The sequence below is a fragment of the Ahaetulla prasina genome, chromosome 2, assembly GCF_028640845.1.
Source record: "Ahaetulla prasina isolate Xishuangbanna chromosome 2, ASM2864084v1, whole genome shotgun sequence".
In the NCBI taxonomy this organism is placed as follows: domain Eukaryota; kingdom Metazoa; phylum Chordata; class Lepidosauria; order Squamata; family Colubridae; genus Ahaetulla; species Ahaetulla prasina.
The window spans coordinates 74,403,103-74,428,088 of record NC_080540.1 but is presented as its reverse complement, the minus strand read 5'-3'; the positions used below and the strand labels follow the sequence as shown (position 1 = coordinate 74,428,088).

At 38.4% G+C, this 24,986-nt stretch overlaps 2 protein-coding genes across 5 annotated transcripts in view; one reads left to right on the top strand and one right to left on the bottom strand.

The window, feature by feature from the left end:
* Positions 1 to 774, top strand: part of LOC131190140 (HAUS augmin-like complex subunit 3) — a 39,354-nt gene extending 38,580 nt beyond the window's left edge. For all 4 annotated transcript variants that reach the window (XM_058167173.1, XM_058167169.1, XM_058167172.1 and 1 more), the window contains one exon: positions 142 to 774. In XM_058167173.1, coding sequence (XP_058023156.1) covers positions 142 to 357 — 216 coding nt within the window. In that variant the 3' untranslated portion in view covers positions 358 to 774. The remainder of the gene's footprint in view (positions 1 to 141) is intronic.
* Positions 1 to 24,986, bottom strand: part of DNAH1 (dynein axonemal heavy chain 1) — a 215,173-nt gene that overhangs the window by 38,510 nt on the left and 151,677 nt on the right. Inside the window, exons 47-55 of the mRNA XM_058167174.1 lie at positions 15,729 to 15,907; positions 13,715 to 13,945; positions 12,434 to 12,630; positions 11,715 to 11,850; positions 10,151 to 10,359; positions 8,615 to 8,786; positions 8,181 to 8,372; positions 7,335 to 7,445; positions 2,980 to 3,165 (exon numbers count right to left, since the gene is read on the bottom strand). Coding sequence (XP_058023157.1) covers positions 2,980 to 3,165; positions 7,335 to 7,445; positions 8,181 to 8,372; positions 8,615 to 8,786; positions 10,151 to 10,359; positions 11,715 to 11,850; positions 12,434 to 12,630; positions 13,715 to 13,945; positions 15,729 to 15,907 — 1,613 coding nt within the window. The remainder of the gene's footprint in view (positions 1 to 2,979; positions 3,166 to 7,334; positions 7,446 to 8,180; positions 8,373 to 8,614; positions 8,787 to 10,150; positions 10,360 to 11,714; positions 11,851 to 12,433; positions 12,631 to 13,714; positions 13,946 to 15,728; positions 15,908 to 24,986) is intronic.

The window sequence follows — 24,986 nt, the reverse complement described above, 5'->3', positions numbered from 1 at the left end:
ACAATCAATCTATCCTACCATAATTAACTTTTCTCCCTTTGAGATGCTAAATGAAATTTGGACAGCAAGCCCCCTTCCCTGTGAATTTAACAAATCACATGCTGTTTTTTGCACACTTGTTCTGACCACTCTTCTTTGCAGGAATTGTCAGAACCTCTGGAGCAACTTAACATCACACAGACTAAAATCTATCAAATTCTAATGGATACCCAAACTGACCTAAAGGCCAAACGCAAAGCTCTGCAGAGCCACTTGCAGAAGACGGAGCGCAACCTCTACATTTACTTCTTCAGTAACCCAGACCTTCTGAAGAAGACGGTAGAAAAAGTTGAAAAGCAGACACAGGTATCTTCGTGAGCATAATGGAGCCATCAGCGGACAAGAAAAGAAGAAAATCTTGCTCGAAGGGGCTCTCATATAAATTCCGTCTCAACTGAATGGAAAGCTTCCGAGAGAAGCATTCTGGCATTGTTAGTAGGTTAAAGTTTCATCTTCTTACCATCTCTTCTCTGAAGAATACATTAATGTCTATTAAGTTGGAGGCCTTTTTCTGAGAGTTGATTTGACAAAATGTATCTATTACCATAAATCACCTGGGAAATATTGTACAGTATAAGAATTCCATGTATAATGTTCTTCTTTTTTGGATTCTTACAATGCTACAGTATAGAAGAGTAGAATATATACATAGCGGGGGGAGGGAGTTTCTTCTGAATTTGTTGTGCAGAAATTGAGATGGGGTACATAAAACTATGAATATTTTAAAGAACTGAAATAAAGATACTTGTAAGAATTGGTATTATCAACTTATACTCTATCTCTCCTTTGATATATTTTCCATTTCAATTTTTTACTTCAAAAAGTTGCCAATTAATTCAAAGACTAGTGTGTTTTCTTAGCTCCCAAGAAGGCCAAATTCAATTATTTCGCTCCTTTATGTTGTTGCCTTTTTAAATTCAGTCCTCTTATTAAATAAATCTCTGCATATATTACTTGTGTTGGAAAGGGCCTACTGAAATTATATAAAAAATTATGCCTTAATTATTTGTTAATTTTCATAGTTTAAACAAAGCAGTATGCTGACAAAGCTGTACCCATGCCGAGATTACATAATCTGGTTGTGATTTGGTCATATAAATGTTTCTTCAGACATTTTATTTTCAGTGAGTGAGCTATCCAGTAATCTTAAAAGAGACTTGATGGTGAAATAATTGCATAAGCTATTTTGCAAATATTCTCTAAACATTAGGATGTTACAGTCATTTTAAATAAACCTTTCTCAATCTAGTGCCCTCTGAAAGGATTACACTATAGCACCTACAATTCCCACTGAGCATAGTTAATACTGGGGAAATAGAAAATCTGAGTGATAATTTTCAAACCATGGTCTGTGAAACTTCATACGTAGTCCACCATAGCCTCCCCAGATTTAGCTAACCTGCTGCTTCAGTTCTGCCTCCCATCATGCACCAACCATCAGCTGATGCCTGCTTAAGTGCCCTTACAAAGTGCTGGTTCGTGAAAATGAATAGAGAAAATTGATAAGTGAGCTAGTCTTGAATGTAATTATCAACTTGACTCTATGTGGGTGATACTAAACAAAACTATAATCCCATAAATAGATTGTGACTAAAAAATATGATAATGAACCAAAATTCCGCCAAAGCTCCAATTGCCCCATAGAAAAATCTACTGAAGAGCATTTTTAATCTAATTCCTACTTGTTATGGCATGGGATACATGATTCAAGCAGTGAATAAACATTTAATCTTGGATTAAAATAGTATTTAGCAGGTATACTTAGTATGGATTTATTGTGCTAATCCCAGCACAAAAACAATGTTTTTCCAACAACAGTCTTGTAAAGTAGATTTATTTATTTATTTATTTGATTTTTATACCGCCCTTCTCCTGAAGGACTCAGGGCGGTGTACAGGCAGCAGTAAAAAATAACAATACAATGTACAATTTAAAATAGAAATTAAGAAACTTATTATAATTAGCCTAGCATTTTAAAAATTTATAAAACTAAACCCCATTTAAAATAAATAACAAATTTAAAATCAATTAAATTTAAAATTTATAAAAATTAAAAAATTTAAGCCAGCCCCGCGCGAATGAAAAGGTGTGTTTTCAGTTCGCGGCGGAAGGTCCGAAGGTCAGGTGTTTGGCGTAAACCCGGGGGAAGCTCGTTCCAGAGTGTGGGAGCCCCCACAGAGAAGGACCTTCCCCTGGGGGCCGCCAGCCGACATTGCTTGGCGGACGGCACCCTGAGAAGTCCCTCTCTGTGAGAACGTACTGGTCGGTGGGAGGCATACGGTAAGATTGGGCTGAAAGGCTGACTGGCTCAAAAATCACACCTAATCCAATGACTATACCAGACTGACTCAAAATTGATACAAAATCTAGCTTTATTCAGGAGAGGAATGACTGATTTATCTTGGCTGCTATCTCCAGTTCCTCGGTCACTTACATTCAAAAGCCTGGGAAGGAAACAGCTTGTGGATCAGCACCACATCCAGAGAAGATGGAAAGCATATCTTGATCATGTAGCTCCTTTAAAACTTGAAACTGCTGTGGTATGACAGTGAAAAGTCGTAAGGGGACTGGATGGAATATAGCAGTGATGGCTTACCTTTTCGGTACTGAGTGCCGAAACTGGAGCATGTGCCAGAGTGCTGGAACCCGGAAGAGAGCAGCTGGCAACAGCATGCATGCCCACAGAGAGGGCTCTGTGTGCCACCTCTGGCACGCATGCCATAGGTTCGCCATCATGGGCATATGGCCTAATTTATATGCTTCAGGAAGTACAAATAGTGGAGGAGTTTCAAAGACCTTCTTTATACCTATCTGGGTACCATAATGCCATCATATTAGAGGTACATGTACCAAATGAGATAACCCACCGTATCATGCAGGGAGTGAGATACCCCAAAAAGGCTGTACCAAATTTGTGCTAAAATCTATCCTCTTTATTACCTCCGTAACATCATTTTTGTTGAGATTCCTCAAGCTTGCGAGGGCAGCATCCAGAGCAGGGAGGGCTTCTGCTAGGTCTTTCTGTGCATCATCAGCAATAGCCTGAGCAGTTTGAGCTTTCACTTTAGCTTTCATTTCTTCTGCTTGTACCGCATTTCTTGTCTCTTCTGCTACAGCCGTGTCTACCTGCAATAACGCAAAAGTGTACAATCTCTCTTTCACCTCAAATTTTCATTGGAGAATATAACTTAGTTGGTTATCTATAACATTATAGTCATTGTAGATACTTTTTCATTGTGTATTTTGTAAAATGTTTGGAATCTGTATCATACTATGGTTGATGGACTCCAAACTGTATCATCTCTGGATGGCTAGACATGATGAGAATCTAAGAACTAGAAAAGCTAAAGATTTTTAAATCCTGATATGCTGTTACAATATTTTATTGCTGTGCACTAATAACTATCCCTAAGACAAATGTAGAAGCACTTAAATTCCTTGTAAATTTGCCTTAAGGGTTCAGTTGATTTTTAAGACCTATTAGCAATAATTTTATTTTATTTAGATACACAGGGAACATGTAAAAGAAACCCAGACAATATTAAAAGCATGATTCTATGCACTTTTATTGAGAAGAAGACATTCCTATCAATCAAGGTTGTAAATCAAATTCAACAATCTAACCACTTTAGCCTTATTGTCCTTATTTTCTGGAAGATTAGAATTTATTATTTATTTATTTATTTATTTTTATACCGCCCTTCTCCTGAAGGACTCAGGGCGGTGTACAGGCAGCAGTAAAAAATAACAATACAATGTACAATTTAAAATAGAAATTAAGAAACTTATTATAATTAGCCTAGCATTTTAAAAATTTATAAAACTAAACCCCATTTAAAATAAATAACAAATTTAAAATCAATTAAATTTAAAATTTATAAAAATTAAAAAATTTAAGCCAGCCCCGCGCGAATGAAAAGGTGTGTCTTCAGTTCGCGGCGGAAGGTCCGAAGGTCAGGTATTTGGCGTAAACCCGGGGGAAGCTCGTTCCAGAGTGTGGGAGCCCCCACAGAGAAGGACCTTCCCCTGGGGGCCGCCAGCCGACATTGCTTGGCGGACGGCACCCTGAGAAGTCCCTCTCTGTGAGAACGTACTGGTCGGTGGGAGGCATACGGTAAGATTGGGCTGAAAGGCTGACTGGCTCAAAAATCACACCTAATCCAATGACTATACCAGACTGACTCAAAATTGATACAAAATCTAGCTTTATTCAGGAGAGGAATGACTGATTTATCTTGGCTGCTATCTCCAGTTCCTCGGTCACTTACATTCAAAAGCCTGGGAAGGAAACAGCTTGTGGATCAGCACCACATCCAGAGAAGATGGAAACCATATCTTGATCATGTAGCTCCTTTAAAACTTGAAACTGCTGTGGTATGACAGTGAAAAGTCGTAAGGGGACTGGATGGCATATAGCAGTGATGGCTTACCTTTTCGGTACTGAGTGCCGAAACTGGAGCATGTGCCAGAGTGCTGGAACCCAGAAGAGAGCAGCTGGCAACAGCATGCATGCCCACAGAGAGGGCTCTGTGTGCCACCTCTGGCACGCATGCCATAGGTTCGCCATCATGGGCATATGGCCTAATTTATATGCTTCAGGAAGTACAAATAGTGGAGGAGTTTCAAAGACCTTCTTTATACCTATCTGGGTACCATAATGCCATCATATTAGAGGTACATGTACCAAATGAGATAACCCACCGTATCATGCAGGGAGTGAGATACCCCAAAAAGGCTGTACCAAATTTGTGCTAAAATCTATCCTCTTTATTACCTCCGTAACATCATTTTTGTTGAGATTCCTCAAGCTTGAGGCAGCATCCAGAGCAGGGAGGGCTTCTGCTAGGTCTTTCTGTGCATCATCAGCAATAGCCTGAGCAGTTTGAGCTTTCACTTTAGCTTTCATTTCTTCTGCTTGTACCGCATTTCTTGTCTCTTCTGCTACAGCCGTGTCTACCTGCAATAACGCAAAAGTGTACAATCTCTCTTTCACCTCAAATTTTCATTGGAGAATATAACTTAGTTGGTTATCTATAACATTATAGTCATTGTAGATACTTTTTCATTGTGTATTTTGTAAAATGTTTGGAATCTGTATCATACTATGGTTGATGGACTCCAAACTGTATCATCTCTGGATGGCTAGACATGATGAGAATCTAAGAACTAGAAAAGCTAAAGATTTTCAAATCCTGATATGCTGTTACAATATTTTATTGCTGTGCACTAATAACTATCCCTAAGACAAATGTAGAAGCACTTAAATTCCTTGTAAATTTGCCTTAAGGGTTCAGTTGATTTTTAAGACCTATTAGCAATAATTTTATTTTATTTAGATACACAGGGAACATGTAAAAGAAACCCAGACAATATTAAAAGCATGATTCTATGCACTTCTATTGAGAAGAAGACATTCCTATCAATCAAGGTTGTAAATCAAATTCAACAATCTAACCACTTTAGCCTTATTGTCCTTATTTTCTGGAAGATTAGAATTTATTATTTATTTATTTATTTATTTGATTTTTATACCGCCCTTCTCCCTAAGGACTCAGGGCGGTGTACAGGCAAGATAAAACCAACAATACAAATATACAGGTTAAAATACCATTTAAAAAACTTATTTAAAATTAGCCTGAAATTAAAATTACCGTAAACTAAAAACCCCGTTTAAAAATTAATAAAATTTCACATTAAAAATCCAATTTAAGCCAGCCCCGCGCGAATAAAGAGATGTGTCTTCAGTTCGCGACGTAAACCCGGGGGAAGCTCGTTCCAGAGTGTGGGAGCCCCCACAGAGAAGGCCCTTCCCCTGGGGGCCGCCAGCCGACATTGTTTGGCGGACGGCACCCTGAGAAGTCCCTCTCTATGGGAGCGTACGGGTCGGTGGGAGGCATGTGGTAACAGCAGGCGGTCCCGTAAGTACCCAGGTCCTAAGCCATGGAGCGCTAGTTTAAATATAGTTTAAATAGTTTAAATATATTTACCACTATAACTAAAGTGCAGCTATTTAATAAAAAGTTGTTTTCCCTGATAGTGAACAGAACTGACGAAGATGTAATTGTGACCAAAATTTTAAGCTTAATGGGATTACAAATTGTGCAATATACAATTATTATTAAGGGAATGAAACTTATTTATTTAGTGTATGGTGATGATACATTAGCCAGGAGACTAGAGTGTTAATACAGAGTAGTTATTTAACAGATTATCAGAGTTGGAAGGGATCTTGTAGGTCATCTAGTCCAACCCCCTGCCCAAGTAGGAGACCCTACACCAATTTTGACAAATGGCAGTCCAGTCTCTTCTTGAAAGCTTCCAGTAATGAAGCTCCCACAATTTCTGAATTTGGCTGCCTAAGACTGCTAGTCCCTTTGGTTCACACTCATGCACCATCCAGAAATGCACAATAGAGGCAGACTAGCACTAGACTCATTAGTTATCTAGTGCTTTTTCTCTCCATCGATTTGCCTTGTGTTTGGGCACAACATTTAGGCAGGTCCAGCACCGATTGGGTTCATACTTCTACACAAAACACTATTATTTTTCTCACCAAAGTGGTATCAATTTATTTAGTTGCCTGTAGCAAGTTGGAGTGGCTCAATGGCCAGAGTGTGGCACAAACTTCCCTAATTTCTGTCCTTCAGAGTTGAAAAAAACCCTCCTCAACCCTTGCAATTGTAAAGCAAAAGAACTTCACAGTATTAGAGGAACTGAATTCCAAGTTACTTGGAGGGCATCAAATTGAACAAAAGATACTGTTGAAGACGGAAGGACAGTTGAAAACACAGATGGAATGACCACAGAAACTGAAATGTCCTTTCTTGAAGGATATGAAAGGCGGCTGAATGAGGCTATTTGTGCTATGGAGTAAAATGAATTACAACATTTCTAAAGGTAAATTCCAAATTCTTGACTGCATGAAAAATTTTAGGAACATGATTTAAAGAATACATTCTTACTTGAGAAGCAACTTACATATTGAACTAACTATTTTGGTACTAAAGCAAAAGGAACTCAAGATATTTTGTCACCTCTGCAAGGAAATACAAATGGCACTTCTGCCTTGTATTATAAAAGCAACAATAAACAAGATTTTGTGGTTCTTTTAATGGCATTCAACCTATACTTCCCTATTTTAAGTGCAGGCCAGGGCCTAGCAACAAGCAACATGGATATGCAATATAAATGCTGCTTTCTTCAACATACAAACAATGAGATTTAGCATTTGCACATAATATTATGTTTATCTTGCATTCATTGCTTCCGAAGGTAAATTGCAGAGCATACAGTACCTGTATTTGTTCCATGGTCACGAGCGTGTCTTTGGCAGCCTCTGCCAGCAGGGGGCGAGCTAATTCTAGCTCTTCCTGCATTTTTGCTACATCATCTGCTGTTCGCAAAAGCTGGAGGGAAAGAAAACTATATATGAAATCCATCAAGGTGAATCTCAAATGAAGAGAAGAATGTGGTGATCATACTTGAAAGAATTTAAGTGGGATAGAAATTATTTTCTCTTGTATCCTGAGTGTGTCAGAACACTACATGAACCAAACAGCCTAGTAGATGGCATATGGGTAACTTGTAGAATCTCTAATCAAGGCAATCTCCTGATTAGAGATTCTAGTTTGCACAGAATAATGTGAGTATGCTTGTCATTAAAGTCTTTCAGATATAAAATTCTTGATCACAATTCAGTCAGAATAAGTATTAGTGCAATTTTTAGCATACAGGTAACTATGCCATGAACTACCGGTAAATGGTAAATACAGATGTTTAACTTTGGTTGACTCTTGTCAGTTGTAGTTATTTTTTAGTTTAAAGTTGGCTGTTTACATTGTCAATGTTTGGCTTTTCCATGGTTTTATTATACTGTGTCATATTTCTTATCATCTCTGATCTATATTCATGAAATGTCTAATTTTTCCTTAAAAGTAAACCGAATTCATAATTATGTTAGCAGTTATGGTGAATATGGTGAGGTGGTGATAATTTTGGTGTGGTAAAACATAGGGTGCAATTTTAAAGCAATATCAAAAGTTGCTTCAAGACCTTTCAATACAGGAATCATTGCAACAATCCATTATGTGAAGTTCCTCTAAAAGAAGAAAATCAATGCAAATGTTTCTAATGAATCCCACCTTATCCAATCCACTCTTCATCCTATTCTTGGCAATTTTGAGCTCCTGTTTCTTTGTTCCTATCAAACTGATGAAGATACCGAGCAGCTCCAAATAGCTTTTGGGAGTGACATAGTTATGTCTTGCCAATTCTGCCAGATATGCCTTGCACTTAACTGCAACACTCTGATGAATCTCTACACACATTTGAATCTACAATGTAGAAAACAATTTTAAGAAACTTCAAAGACTTTTTAATAAAGTAGGTATTCGAACCAAATGGGATGATTTAAAAAATACATGTTTTAGACAAATATCAAACAGAACATGAAAAATGATGCACATTCCAACTATTAAAAGAAAACGCTCTAAATTCTAACGATTATTTTTGATGATCAATTAGCTGCTAAACTTTACTACACCTTTCACAGAATGGTATCAAGAGAGGTATTTACCATGCCTTCTAAAACTTCAGAAGTAAACTCAGCATCTGAGATATCTTTGAAAAAGGAAGCAGCAACAGATTCCAAGGCTTCTGCAGGCCATTCGTTGAACCAGTCAATGGTACAGCAGTTTACCAGAGATGGGAATTGTCTGAGCCGTGCTCGGAAAACCTCCCCAATAGGACTAAATTGTCCAGAAACAGAAAAGAGTAAGAAAAGTTCTTGTTAGAACAGTTTGTGTTAGTTTTGTTCTGTCAGAATAAATTATAGGCAGGAAAGGCTGTCCTGGAGACACAGTGAAGGGTAGCGGGTTCCATTATAATTGTAGGTGAAAGCGCTATGCCTCATAAGCTTTTTTAAAAAAACCTTTATTAACATTTAAAATCCTAAAATACAAGTAAAAATACATCTATAACAAAAATACATCTGTAATAATTATACAATTCAACATCATTCTGACAGTACAAAATTCTTAACTTTGTTCATCTATTCCCACATATTCCGATTAATCGACATATTTAAACACATCTTATATCTTATTTTATTCTATACATTCCATACATTAATAAGGAAGATTCGGAATACTACTTAACTTGGGAAAATTGGTATCAGTGGATAGAAATTTAAAATATGCCTCATAAGCTTTAATCCATCTAGTATCTATAGACTTGAAAGCTTGGTCTTCAAGAGCTTGGTTCAAGGACAAAACAACAACAACAACAAACAAACCCATATTCTCAACACTTCATTTGACCAGGATTAGTAAATTAGGAAGTTTAAATTTACAGTAATCCAAAGCAAAACCTTGAATTTTAAGTTTTAGCTACTGAGAGATGCAAAATAATGTGTAAAGCCTGAAGTGGGTGTGTGGTGTGAGGGGGAGAAGTGGCTGAGAAGAAATACTCGCTCAAGGAAATACTTAAGGCAAAGCCAAGCAAAGTCCTGAAGTAGCAGTAAAAATAATAATAGAATTGTTGTTTCAAAACCCAATCTTGGTACAAAACAAGAAGGGCTCTAACAAGTTCTAAGTGCCATGATACTCTCTGTAGTGGAAAAGAATGTTAACATATCTCACAAATTCTTTCAAAACAGGAAAAATGGCAACCATGGCATATAGAGAACTTTTCAAGATGCAGGTTTCAATTCAGGTCTTCACTTTGCAACAGTGGTAGGAGAAACTTATAGAGACTTAGGACCACATGTGTAATTAAATGGGCAGGACGAGGATGGAAGTACCACTGGCTCAAGTATTTTTTGTGTAGCTGGGGCAAATGTGAATCAATAAAGAGAACTCTCTGTCTTCCTTTTTAGATATTTTTAGAGTAAAATCCCCTAATCTCGGGCTATGTAAGCCTTTTGGATGACATCTCCCATTATCCCTGCAGGGATGAAGTTTTACTAGTCACAAATTGCTTTTGGTATCAGCTTGGGAAGGTTGCTGTGGAGTAATTATATAGATTTCTATGATATGAGTCACCATTAAAAGAGAGGAAAGTTGCTGAGAATGAAGAGTTTCTTTTTTCCTGTAAGCCATAGGTTAGCTCATACCTCATACATAGTACAGTATGGATATTACTGCGCACTTTTCCTGTATATGCAGCCATCAGGTTGGCCTTGGTGGGTTGAAGTCCCTGGTCCTGAACAATTGGTTTCATGGTAGTCATAATCTGGTCTTGCTCATCTAGGCCATACAAATTGGGTATGTCTCCTGAATTCAACAAGTTGTTGATATCCTCTAGGAAGGATTCACTTTTGATCTAAAAACATATATAATGATATTATGTTCATTGTTTCAATTTTCTCCATAATCTCTCCAATACATGTTTTATTTTTATATTATCAGATTTATTTAACCAACCAACCAACACACTTTCTGTATATAGAAAGATCCAATATCCCTCTTTTTCCTTCTCTTCTTCTTCTTTTCCAGTACATGTTAGGGATATGCCCTCCCAAATAGCCTTGTCACATTATTTTTATAAACTTTGTTTTTTTCTTTCTTTTTTGACTTCCAAAAGCCATCGTAATAGAATTCACTGTAAAGTTGTAACTGAAAGTAGAATACTTCAAGAATCTTATTTGAATATCAAATAAGGATTGGAGGCTCTTATTACACCTCTTCTCCACGAACCATATGGGCTACCAGTCTGCTTCTGAGTGAAGTTCAAGTTTTGGTTATGATCTTTAAAACCCTTAATGATATAGGTCCAGGCTGCCTGGTGAACTATGTCGTCCCACTAAGACTAGCCTATCCTACTTAGGCTGGCAGAGAATGCCTACTGGGAACTTATTGGTAAAGAATTCCAACTGTTGTGATCCAGAAGAGCCTTCTCTGCTGTAGCACCTGCCTTTTGGAACATCCTGCCCTCTGGTGTAAGATCTGCCTCAATTTCCTACCCTTCTCTGGCTCTGCAGGTTAGCCTGGGGATCTGATGGGGGAGTTCTACTCTGGAGGTGGCTGCACATTGACAGCAGACTCCACCTCCTGCCCCCCAACTCTCTGCTCCCCACTTGCCCATCATTTTTAGTAGTTATATTGATGTATTTTCTTTGTTTTCTTTTTCCTTGTTTTCTTTTATTGTTTCTATTACTGTATATTACTTTTTATTTCTTTGTTTTTTTTATTGTTGTGAGTTGTCTAGAGTAGCCCCATGGTGAGATAGGCAGCAAATAAGTATCATCCTCATTGTCACCATCCTCCTCCTCCTCCTCATTATCTAGTTCCTATGACTAATTCAAGAACTTTTTGGAAATTCTAGTAGCACTAGTCAGATGCAAATATAATATTAAAATACTATATAAGGAATGGATGACAGGCTAAGAGTGAGAGCCATATCATAGAAGTATTACAGAGATTCTAAAATGAAGCTAATGGTTTCAATTTTATGCATGTTTATTGTGGCTTAATTATCATTGAATTTAAGGAGTATAACACATAAATAGATATAAATAGTACAGGATTGCATTATATGAGAGGTAGATGAGCTGGATAAGTCCATTGTTGGGACTCTTCTGAGAACACTAATTACTATTATGGATGTAAGAAGCATGCTAATTAATACAATACATGAAGAAATTCCAATCCTTGAACTTTGCCAATAGATTTGCTTACTTGGGTATCTGTAAACAGAAACGTAATAGAGAGGCTTTGCAAGCCAGCCTTCAGCATGATCTTTTTGATGTCTTCTCTCCACTCAGCCGTCCCATAGTTCTTTGAAAGCTCTATTTGGAAACATTCATAATCAGCTCTAAAAAGGAAGGAATCTGAATCAGGACATGAACTCCTCCTGTAAAGATGTTACTGAAGAACATCATTAGGAAGATTTCAAACACTGCCACAATTGTGTTGACATTTTCATTACAAAAGTTGTAATTATAAGTGAAACAAGCCACTTTTAAAATAAAATAGCTTATTTCTTTAGCAAAAAATATATTGAAGTGAACAGGTCAAAAGCTGCTTGATAAAAGTGTAATTTTTTCTGTGTGGACTTATTTCTATCATAAGTATGGTTATGACTTATAGTTTAGCTTATGGAATTATTTTGCAGTGACCCTCAGTGATCGGATGAAGTTGTTATTGCTGCCTTGCAAAAATGATTCTCCCCCCAATATTTTAGTAACGTACCCAGATGGTTTTGTTGCACTTCCTACCATTGGAAACAATGATCTATATCTTCATTGATGGAATATACATTTTATTCAGTTCCTAATTCTTGGTAATTTATCTGTGGCATGCTAACTTGCAAATCCTGGTTTTGAATAATTTGCATACTGAGTAACTTGTTCACAGCTTACTAGTGCAGAAATGAGTAACATGCATTCATATCTTACATGTGAGATGCCAGCTTAGTCAATGATTGTCTTCCACTACCACCAACACCCAAGAGAAGAGCATTGCCCAATGCCTGGCGTAGAATACGTGTGATTCGGCATATGTGTGCCAAAGCGTCCATGAATAGTACTAGCTTCATCTTAGTAGTATTGATCTGATTGTATTCTTCCATATATTCTTCTATCACATGTATAAGCTGGGAACAAAGCAAAATGGAAGAGCAATAAGATCAGTTAGCTAGGAAAGACACATTTTTGGAGGCCATCTTAGGAGAAGTGCAACCCTTCTGTCTAATCATCAGATGCCACTGATGATAATAAATGAAATACTGTTATTTGAAAGAACAAAATTAGAACCTGAGTTCCAAAATTGATATTTTTAGGCAACAAAGGGAAACACTGACTTTGATATCTGAGATCAAACATAATACACATAGAATTAGAACTAGGACACTTAGTTTTGCTGCAATGATCAGAGGTCATATCAACAAACTGAATAAGATTCCAGAATAACATTCATTGTTTTAGCCATGAGGGACTTGATTAAGTCACCTAACACCTCACACTCCAACTATCTGAGCAACAGATGTGACAAACATTTGCTTACCAAAGAAGACAGAATAATTAATGACTATAATTCATTTGGTGATCAAGAAAGAAAGCATACTGTTATCATTATTATTTCGGGCTACATGGCAGTGAATGCAAAGGACATCACTCCTTATTAAAATCTTTACATTTTTACCCTCTGCTTAATTAACATTTTCTCAGTAAGCACACTCTCCTTCCACTTGGGAATTCTGTGGGAAGGGTAATTACTTGCAAAGGTCAGCTGTAAAGATTTTAATGGCATTCACTGCAGTACTATGAACATAAAACTTGTTCTCTTTCCTAGTTTATTGCATTTTTCAAGCGTAAGTACTATGCTCAAGTCATCTGCATAGCAGATTCCCAACTGTTCTTTATTACTTGCCTAAACACCAAAAGAAGCAGGGGGCTTGGGGGGAAAGTGCATAATCTAGGTTTGTTCCATCCAGTTTCATCTATCATTCTCAGCATGCTTCTGGAGTTCAGTCTATCCTTGCACAACCTTATTCTTCTTCACAGAAAATAATACATACTTTTAATATATGCTTCCCGTGTTAGCCCACATGTGCAACATATGTGGAATATTTTTCCACACTTTATGTTATCCTTAACCATACCTGAATTATACATTGTGCAGAGTGTATTAAAGACATAGCAAATAGAAGAAGCAGAGACATATCATTTGCAACCTACTTTCTCTTTGCTATCGATCAGTTCATAAAGCTTCGCATCAGACCCAGGCATCATGAAATCTCCATAAAGAAGGGGCTCAAAAGGAACAACTTCATAAAAGCTGGTTTTCCATTCTAACATCATATCTTTCATCAAGTCATCAAACCAATTTCGATCTTCTTCATTAACTAGACGATCACGGAACACACGACAGCTTTCATGATACCACAACCTCAGTAGGGGCAATTTATCCTGGCAAAGAATTATAAAGAAAGTATTTAGTAATGTTCCATTTTTGGTTTTCCACAGGACCCCAAACCATTTCTAAATCACAGATGTAGGGTACGCAGCTGTATAAATTTAATAAAATAATAAACAAATCAATAATGTAAATAAATAAATAATCTTTTCTTTACATACAGATAAAGGTTGTTTTTCCAAAAGGCGACTGGATTTTCTTGGTTTTTTCCTTTGAAAATATTTCATTTCTCATCCAAGAAGCTTCTTCAGTTCTGAAGTTCTGTAGAAGCTTCTTGGATGAGAAGCAAAACATTTTCAAAGGAAAAAAGCAAGAAAGTCCAGTTGCCTTTTGGAAAAAAGTACCTTTGGGACAACCATGACCTAGATCAGTGATGTCGAACCTTTTCACCCGAGTGCCCAAACTGGAACATGCATTCATTTACGTGCATGTGTGTGCACTGGAGCACCAGAAACCCAAAGACCAACTGGCTGGCCCGTGCATGCCTGTTTTTTGGTCATTTTTTTGGCCGTTTTCTGGGCCATTTTTCAGGCTGTTTTTTGGGCATTTTTTGGGCTGCTTTCAGGCTGTTTTCCGGTGCTCCAGCACCCATGAAGACTAGCTGGCTGGCATGCCATAAACTAGAAGAGCAGCTGGTGATGGTGTGTGCACCCACAGAGCAGAGCTGAAATGCTCCCGGTTCGGACCGGATTGCTTGATCCGGTAGTGATGGCAGAGGATGGTTCGGAGAACCGGTAGCAAAAATCCCTGCTCCCCCCATGCCCAGATGAGCTGCGCAATCATCAGAGATTTATTTTTTACTTTTAAAAGCATTTTTCTTCGACCAAAAAATGCTTTTAAAAGTAAAAAAAAAAAGCTGAAGATCACGCGGCTCAGCTGGGATCATCAGAGACTTTTAAAAACATTTTTTACAACCTCTCCAGCAGAAGAGGTTGTAAAAATGTTTTTAAAAGCCTCTGATGATCAGGCAACTCAGCTGGGATCGCCAGGGGAGCCTTTTAAAAGCATTTTTTTCTAAAACCTCTTTGGCGGAAGAGGTTGTAGGAAAAATGTTTTTAAAAGTAAAAAAAAAAAGTTGGCCACACCCACCCAATCACATTACCCCATCACCACCAAGCCATGCCCACAGAACCGGTAGTAACAAATTTTACATTTCACCCCTGCCACAGAGTGCTCTGTGTGCCACCTCTGGCACACGTGCCATAGGTTTGCCATGATGGACCTAGATAATTGAGAATCTACACAGGCACTGGTCTAAACAACCAGCAACTCAGACTGAAAATAGTAATTAGTAGAATCTTCCCTAAAGAAGGTTAAATTAAATCTTCTCTCATTATACAGAATCTAACATTTTTTTTAATGTATTCCATTTCCAAATTTGTTATACTTATTGAATCATTAACACTGTGATGAACTAATAAACAAAAACCTGGTATATACCTTGGTGCTATGTATCCACATTATTCCTTCATAGTCAGATAGAGTTTTCCATTTCATATTAATCATGAATAGTTTAGATAAAAATGTGATTGGCTAAATCATACAGATGTGATTCATTTGCAGTTACCACCAAACCCAGAAAAAACTTTCATTTTTTAAAATCTCAAATACATTTTAAGCAAAGTCAATGTGAATTTCTAAATTAAAAAATCATTTTTAATGTGATCTATGAGATACAGAGAAAAGGATAATGATTAGGACATTGATTAATTAGAAAATTAATTATAAGTCCTTTTTGGTAGGCAGTCTAGCCAATGTTATGAAAACAGCACTCACCGTAATTTTAGCTGGCTCTGCCATCAGCATTCCTTGGAAAACCTTGGAGAGATCCCTTAAATTAAAAGTGTAATGAGATTTTGCTGGAGTGGGCAACAGTTGGGATGTGATGGTTGAATACACATATATCGTAGCATCAACAAGAGGCTCATTTAGATTTGCTATTTGAGGGCATCCAGCTAAAAGAAAACAAAATTTCTGATCAGTCTTGCAGGGAGGACTTCTCAAAAGAGAGAAAATGAATATTGGTTGCATGACAATATAGAAACCTGGCATGGGATAAAGCAAGATAATTATTTCACAAACAGATTAAGAAAATATCCTATTACCTTTATTCCTGAATCTACATTATACCAAAGCTTTATTTGTTGTTTAATGTTCTTTTCAGTCTGTCTTAAAGCTGCTAACATTGTACTTGGTCATGCCAAATTGGAATTCTGCTTCCCCCCCCCAATCCTCACTTATTTCTTTCTTGGTTCATTTGATAATCATGTTTATCAACATGATTAATAACTAGTATTTTGGAAAATTTGGTTCCATTTCTGTGGTCCACTTCTGGTTCCCCCTTGTTTAGTAGATGCAATGAGTAGTCAAGGGAAAAAGCAGTCAGTGCAACATCCCTAAGAGTAGAATGTATGATGTCTGCTTATTTGTTTAAAGTATTTATGGATAAGCATATAAGGAATTCTTGTGGTGATGGCAAAGATTTGATGACATGACTTATGCATGTAAATTAATGTATAAAAGACCAAGGTATTTATGTTTGACAGGGAAATGGAGTGAATAATTGCTTCTTATGCATAAATGGTGAAAAAAACTGAGTCAACAGGGGAATTTGTGCATCTTGGTAGAATGTTTCCTTAAATGGGATATGAATGAAGAAATTTTAAGACAGGAAAATGCTAACAAAAAGACAGTGCATATAATATGGTTCATTGTAAGGGATGAATGTTTGTTATAGGAAGAGAAAATTTACATTTAAAAGCATGCTTCTGCCCTCTTTGTATAGGGAAGTGAGAGCTGGTTATTAGGAGAAAGAAAATTGAAATGCAGTGGGAATGGGTTGAGTGTGTGCGCTAAAACAAAAGAGAATCAAGAAAGGATGAATGCTGAAGGAGAGTGCACTGAATATAAACAGGAGAAACAAATGAAAGAAGTACCTTAAGATGGTTTACTCATATAGAGAATGAAGGAGGGTGCAAATCAAATATACGAAGGAAGATTTTATTTATTTTATTTTGTCACAACAATATATGTAGGTATCATACAAAAAGATTATAAAGTAAATAAACACATATATGAGTAAATATAAGGAGGTATAAGCATATATATAGGAAGAAGAAAAGAAAAACAATAGGACAGGAACGGTAGGCACGTTTGTGCGCTTATGCACGCCCCTTATGGTCCTCTTAGGAATGGGGTGAGGTCAATAGTAGAAAGTTTTTGGATAAAACTTTTAGGATTATGAGAAGAGACCACAGAGTCAGGTAAAGTATTCCAAGCACTGATGATTCTGTTACAGAAGTCATATTTTCTGCAATCTAGATTAAAGCGGTTGACATTAAGTTTAAATCTATTAGTTGCTCTAGTATTATTGCAATTAAAGCTGAAGTAGTCTTTAACAGGAAGGACATTACAATAGATGATTCTGTGAGTTAAGCTTAGGTCTTGTCGAAGGCGACGGAGTTCAAGTTTTCTAAGCCTAGGATTTCAAGTCTGGTGGGATAGGGTATTTTATTGTTTTCAGAGGAATGGAGAACTCTTCTTGTAAAATATTTCTGGACACGTTCAATTGTATTGATGTCAGAGATGTGGTGAGGGTTCCAAACAGGCGAGCTGTATTCTAGAATTGGTCTAGCAAATGTTTTATATGCTCTGGTTAGTAGTGTGGTGTTTTTGGAAAAGAAGCTACGCAAAATTAGGTTTACAACTCTTAGAGCTTTTTTTGCTATGTAGTTGCAGTGGGCTTTGGCACTTAGATCATTTGATATGAAAACTCCAAGGTCTTTAACGGGATGGGGGTCGTCTGTAAGGTAATGTCCATCTAGTATGTATTTAGTTTTGGGGTTCTTTTTTCCTATATGTAAGACTGAGCATTTGCTGGTTGAAATTTGGAGCTGCCAATTTTTAGACCAAGCGGATGATGATCAAGGTCGTTTTGAATGATAGAAGTATTGTCTGTGGTGTTAAATAGTTTGACATCATCAGCAAAGAGAACACAATTACTTGAGATGTGGTCATAGAGATCATTAATGTATAGTATAAAGAGTGTTGGTCCAAGGACGCTGCCTTGAGGAACGCCACTTCTTGACAGGAACAGGATTTGATAAAGCATTGCCAATTTTGACCACTTGTTGTCTGTTAGACAGAAAAGTAGATATCCATTTGTGGAGGGGTCCTGAGATGCCATAGGATGTTAGTTTTAGGAGAAGTTTATCATGTACTACTGAGTCAAAAGCTTTGCAGAAGTCTATGTAGTCTATGTGGAAGTTCCAAAAAATCACTGTTGGACTGAGTTAATATAAACCTGAAAAAGGGAATTCTGAGAAATCTAAAGAATAAAAATCCATATAGTATAAAATATGGAAAAATACATGGATATTATAGAAAGATTATTTCTCACTGGTTCAAGGTTGACTCAGCCTTCCATCCTTCCGAGGTCGGTAAAATGAGGACCCAGATTGTTGAGGGCAATATTATGCTGACTCTGTAAACTGGCTTAGAGAGGGGTTTAAAGCACTGTGAAGTGGTATATAAGTCTGGGTGCTATTGCTATTGCTATTTATAGGAAGATATGGAAATGTTTAATATATTATGTTATTATAAACTAAGTCCAGGTACATTTTTTTCTTACTGTATCACTACAGTGGAATGGGACAACTTGGTGTGGCCATTTCTCCTTAGCCTACTCGCCATGGCCTACTGGCCCAGTCGTGGCAGGACAACTCTCCGTGGCCAATTCACCGCGGGACAACTTACTGCAGGACAATTTAACAATTCAATTTAATGAGAGAGAATTATAGTTGATGGTTGGGAAATAAATTTTAAATATATAAAAGAATGGAAAATCCAGCAGATGAAATGTGAAAGATAGTATGGTTTATAAGTGAAAATGATTGAAATTAAGATGTAAAAGGGAATAAAATTGAAATGTTAGTAAATCATGTACGCTATTGGAAGAAAATAATAAGTATTGAATTGTGAACAAAAACTCTAAGAAAATAAGAGGTGGAAAGTTGCATCAATTGATTGTATGATATAAATGGAATAAGATGAAAACAATGTTAATGTTAAGTTTGGGCAGTAACGAGGCAGGAGACCAGGGTAGTGACAACAGCTCTTTAATATACAGTGAACCCAGCGACCGGGCTGGGGAAAAACCTCTCCTTAAATACAGTTTAGCCGGCGGCTTCAACCAATCAGCAACGTGCTTGTTTCCCGCCAAAACATTCAAAGATACATTACACTCCTTCCCTCCCAGAAAACACTTTACCAATATTTACATGATATTTACATATTATTTTTCAACGTAATCACGCAAATAGGCTGGGCGTCTCCTGACTCTTTCGGACCTGCGCAATTCATTCCCTGGGAGTGGGTCGAGCTGACCGGAGGGGCTGTTTGCTCCTCTCAGCTCCTCCTCTAGGCCATCCGGCCCTGGATTAATTGCCGAGTCGTCCCTGCTGTTTTCTAATGGAACCTGTTGGTGTCGCTGGACCTCCTGGAACTCAGATAAGTCCTGCGATTTCCCCGGGTTTGAATCAGCTGTGGATTCAAACATTGTATAGTCAGGGCCTGTTTCGTCTAATTCGGATTGTTCGGCTATGCGTTTTCTTATTTGGTCTATGTGGCGCCTCCATACCCGGCCGTCTTTTATCTCCACCAAGTATGATTTTGGACCTGTTATGTTTAGGATTTTTCCTGCTACCCAGGTCGGGCCTTCCCCATAGTTGTGTGCCCACACTCGGTCGCCTATGTCCAGCCCTCTTGTTTTTTCGAGTCCCCCCTTGTAACCCTCCGGTGTATAGTTTGGATTTAAACGGTCTAGTGGGCACCTGAGCTTTCGGCCCATTAATAATTCTGCTGGGCTTCTGCCGGTTGTGACACAGGGGGTTCTGTGTTGGACGCCAGGAAAACATCGATTTTGTTTGCCAGTCGCCTGGCTTGAGTCTGACAATGCCTCTTTTGCGCTCCGGACGAAACGCTCTGCAAGGCCATTCGTCGCAGGGTGGAAAGGCGCCGAGAGGGCATGTCGGATGCCCTCTTCTGCCAAGTACTCCTCAAACTGGGTTGCCGTGAATTGCGGGCCGTTATCGGATACTAACGTGTCGGGCAACCCATGGGTTACAAATAGGTGCCGTAGGACTGAGATCACGGCCTCGGCTGTCATGGATCTCATGAGAATGATTTCCAGCCATTTGGAGTAGGCATCGACTACTACCAGGAAGGTTTGGCCGTGGAAGGGGCCGGCAAAATCAATGTGGATTCTCGACCAGGGCCCTTGGGGTCTCTCCCATTCCCGAACCGGGGCCGTTGGGGTAGCGGTCTGGACTCCTGGCAGGCCTGGCATTTCCTACCCTTTCAGCAATTTCCGAGTCCATTAAAGGCCACCACACATAGCTTCTCGCTAGACCCTTCATCCTCACGATCCCTGGGTGACCCTCGTGGAGGAGATCCAACACCCTTTTCCTCAATTTCTCTGGGATCACCACTCGATCCCCCCATAGCAGGCACCCCCCTTGAGCCGAAAGTTCCCCACGTTTCTTTACAAACTCTTTAAAACGCCGCCCGGCGCAGCGGCCACCCTCTGTGTACCCAACCAAGTACAGTTCTCAAAATAATGTCCCGGTATGACGCCCGAGCCACCTCCTTAGACGTGACTGGGCCAGAGTCCAGAGAGTCAATTAACAGTATGGGCGTCCCCGGAGTGGGGTCCTCGATCGCCCCTGGCAGTGGGCATCTGCTTAACGCGTCCGCATGCCCCAACTCTTTCCTGGCCGATGCCGCAGTTTATAGGAGTAGGCGGCTAAAAAGATAGTCCATCGGGTCAATCGGGCGAAAGCGCCACAGGCGTTGGCGGTCACCAGCCAGTAACCCTAACAGTGGTCTATGGTCTGTAACAATTTCAAAGTCACTACCAAAATCGTATTCGTGAAACTTTTTTACCCCTGATACTATAGCTAGAGCTTCCTTATCCAACTGACTATAGTTCCTCTCTGTCGAGGACATCGTTCTGGAGTAGAAGGCTATTGGGGCTTCTGTGCCATTTGGAAGCCTGTGGCTGAGCACAGCACCCACCCGTAAGGGGAAGCATCGCAAACTAATACCAATGGCATTGTGCTATGATACTGGATCAGTAAGCTATCGCCGAGAGTAGGTTTTTACTGCTTGAAAGCCCTAGCTTCCGTCTTTCCCCAAGACCAAACAGTATTCTTTCCCAGTAACTTATGTAGCGGCTCGGCAACGGTTGCCTTATTTTTCAAAAGACCGCGTAAAAGTTCACTAGACCCAGGAATGCCTGTAGCTCTGTTTTGTTTTTGGGCGCTGGAGCCTTTCTTATTGCCTTGACCTTGCTCTCAGTGGGGTGGATTCCTTCCTTGTCTATTCTGTAGCCCAAAAACTCTACGGATTCTACCCCTATTTGGCATTTGTTCACTTTAACCTTTAGACCGGCTGACCGGAAAATGCCCAAAACTTTTCTCAAACGCTCCCCCAATTCTTCTAAATTTTCGGCTGATACCAATACATCATCAAAATAGGGGACTACCCCCGGGAGCCCTTGCAGAAGTCGCTCCATTAAATTTTGAAATAGACCAGGTGCCACACTCACCCCAAACTGTAACCGGGTACACTTGAAAGCACCTCTGTGAGTCACAATTGTCTGGGCTTCGGCTGTGTTGGCGTCTACAGGCAGTTGTTGATAGGCTTGGGCCAAATCTAATTTGGCAAAAACGTGCCCTTGCCCCAGCGAGTGCAGCAAGTGTTGCACCACGGGGACCGGGTAAGCGCTTTTTTGCAAGGCTTTGTTTAACGTTGCCTTGTAGTCAGCGCAGATTCTAACTGACCCATCTGGTTTCACTGGGGTGACGATTGGCGTCTCCCACTTTGCGTGATCGACTGGCACCAGTATCCCCTGACTGATGAGCTTGTCTATCTCCTGTCAATCTTGGGTTTAAGGGCAAAGGACCCTCCTTGCTTTTAACCGTATGGGGCTACCTGGGGTCTAAATTGAAGGAAATAGGGGTCCCTTGTACTTGCCCAGGCAGTCCTTGAAAACATCTTGAATTTTCCATGAGTGTGTCCTTTAGCTAAAAGAAAACAAAATTTCTGATCAGTCTTGCAGGAGGACTTCTCAAAGAGAAAATGAATATTGGTTGCATGACAATATAGAAACCTGGCATGGGATAAAGCAAGATAATTATTTCACAAACAGATTAAGAAAATATCCTATTACCTTTATTCCTGAATCTACATTATACCAAAGCTTTATTTGTTGTTTAATGTTCTTCTCAGTCTGTCTTAAAGCTGCTAACATTGTACTTGGTCATGCCAAATTGGAAGTCTGCTTCCCCCAATCCTCACTTATTTCTTTCTTGGTTCATTTGATAATCATGTTTATCAACATGATTAATAACTAGTATTTTGGAAAATTTGGTTCCATTTCTGTGGTCCACTTCTGGTTCCCCCTTGTTTAATAGATGCAATGAGTAGTCAAGGGAAAAAGCAGTCAGTGCAACATCCCTAAGAGTAGAATGTGTGATGTCTGCTTATTTGTTTAAAGTATTTATGGATAAGCATATATATAGGAAGAAGAAAAGAAAACAAAATTTCTGATCAGTCTTGCAGGAGGACTTCTCAAAGAGAAAATGAATATTGGTTGCATGACAATATAGAAACCTGGCATGGGATAAAGCAAGATAATTATTTCACAAACAGATTAAGAAAATATCCTATTACCTTTATTCCTGAATCTACATTATACCAAAGCTTTATTTGTTGTTTAATGTTCTTTTCAGTCTGTCTTAAAGCTGCTAACATTGTACTTGGTCATGCCAAATTGGAAGTCTGCTTCCCCCCCCCCCCAATCCTCACTTATTTCTTTCTTGGTTCATTTGATAATCATGTTTATCAACATGATTAATAACTAGTATTTTGGAAAATTTGGTTCCATTTCTGTGGTCCACTTCTGGTTCCCCCTTGTTTAATAGATGCAATGAGTAGTCAAGGGAAAAAGCAGTCAGTGCAACATCCCTAAGAGTAGAATGTGTGATGTCTGCTTATTTGTTTAAAGTATTTATGGATAAGCATATAAGGAATTCTTGTGGTGATGGCAAAGATTTGATGACATGACTTATGCATGTAAATTAATGTATAAAAGACCAAGGTATTTATGTTTGACAGGGAAATGGAGTGAATAATTGCTTCTTATGCATAAATGGTGAAAAAAACTGAGTCAACAGGGGAATTTGTGCATCTTGGTAGAATGTTTCCTTAAATGGGATATGAATGAAGAAATTTTAAGACAGGAAAATGCTAACAAAAAGACAGTGCATATAATATGGTTCATTGTAAGGGATGAATGTTTGTTATAGGAAGAGAAAATTTACATTTAAAAGCATGCTTCTGCCCTCTTTGTATAGGGAAGTGAGAGATGGTTATTAGGAGAAAGAAAATTGAAATGCAGTGGGAATGGGTTGAGTGTGTGCGCTAAAACAAAAGAGAATCAAGAAAGGATGAATGCTGAAGGAGAGTGCACTGAATATAAACAGGAGAAACAAATGAAAGAAGTACCTTAAGATGGTTTACTCATATAGAGAATGAAGGAGGGTGCAAATCAAATATACGAAGGAAGATTTTATTTATTTTATTGTTTTCAGAGGAATGGAGAACTCTTCTTGTAAAATGTTTCTGGACACGTTCAATTGTATTGATGTCAGAGATGTGGTGAGGGTTCCTAACAGGCGAGCTGTATTCTAGAATTGGTCTAGCAAATGTTTTATATGCTCTGGTTAGTAGTGTGGTGTTTTGGAAAATTTGGTTCCATTTCTGTGGTCCACTTCTGGTTCCCCCTTGTTTAATAGATGCAATGAGTAGTCAAGGGAAAAAGCAGTCAGTGCAACATCCCTAAGAGTAGAATGTGTGATGTCTGCTTATTTGTTTAAAGTATTTATGGATAAGCATATAAGGAATTCTTGTGGTGATGGCAAAGATTTGATGACATGACTTATGCATGTAAATTAATGTATAAAAGACCAAGGTATTTATGTTTGACAGGGAAATGGAGTGAATAATTGCTTCTTATGCATAAATGGTGAAAAAAACTGAGTCAACAGGGGAATTTGTGCATCTTGGTAGAATGTTTCCTTAAATGGGATATGAATGAAGAAATTTTAAGACAGGAAAATGCTAACAAAAAGACAGTGCATATAATATGGTTCATTGTAAGGGATGAATGTTTGTTATAGGAAGAGAAAATTTACATTTAAAAGCATGCTTCTGCCCTCTTTGTATAGGGAAGTGAGAGATGGTTATTAGGAGAAAGAAAATTGAAATGCAGTGGGAATGGGTTGAGTGTGTGCGCTAAAACAAAAGAGAATCAAGAAAGGATGAATGCTGAAGGAGAGTGCACTGAATATAAACAGGAGAAACAAATGAAAGAAGTACCTTAAGATGGTTTACTCATATAGAGAATGAAGGAGGGTGCAAATCAAATATACGAAGGAAGATTTTATTTATTTTATTGTATTCAGAGGAGTGGAGAACTCTTCTTGTAAAATATTTCTGGACACATTCGATTGTATTGATGTCAGAGATGTGGTGAGGGTTCCAAACAGGCGAGCTGTATTCTAGAATTGGTCTAGCAAATGTTTTATATGCTCTGGTTAGTAGTGTGGTGTGTTTGGAAAAGAAGCTACATAAAATTAGGTTTACAACTCTTAGAGCTTTTTGCTATGTAGTTGCAGTGGGCTTTGGCACTTAGATCATTTGACATGAAAACTCCAAGGTCTTTAACGGATGGGGTCGTCTGTAAGGTAATGTCCATCTAGTATGTATTTAGTTTTGGGGTTCTTTTTTCCTATATGTAAGACTGAGCATTTGCTGGTTGAAATTTGGAGCTGCCAATTTTTAGACCAAGCGGATGATGATCAAGGTCGTTTTGAATGATAGAAGTATTGTCTGTGGTGTTAAATAGTTTGACATCATCAGCAAAGAGAACACAATTACTTGAGATGTGGTCATAGAGATCATTAATGTATA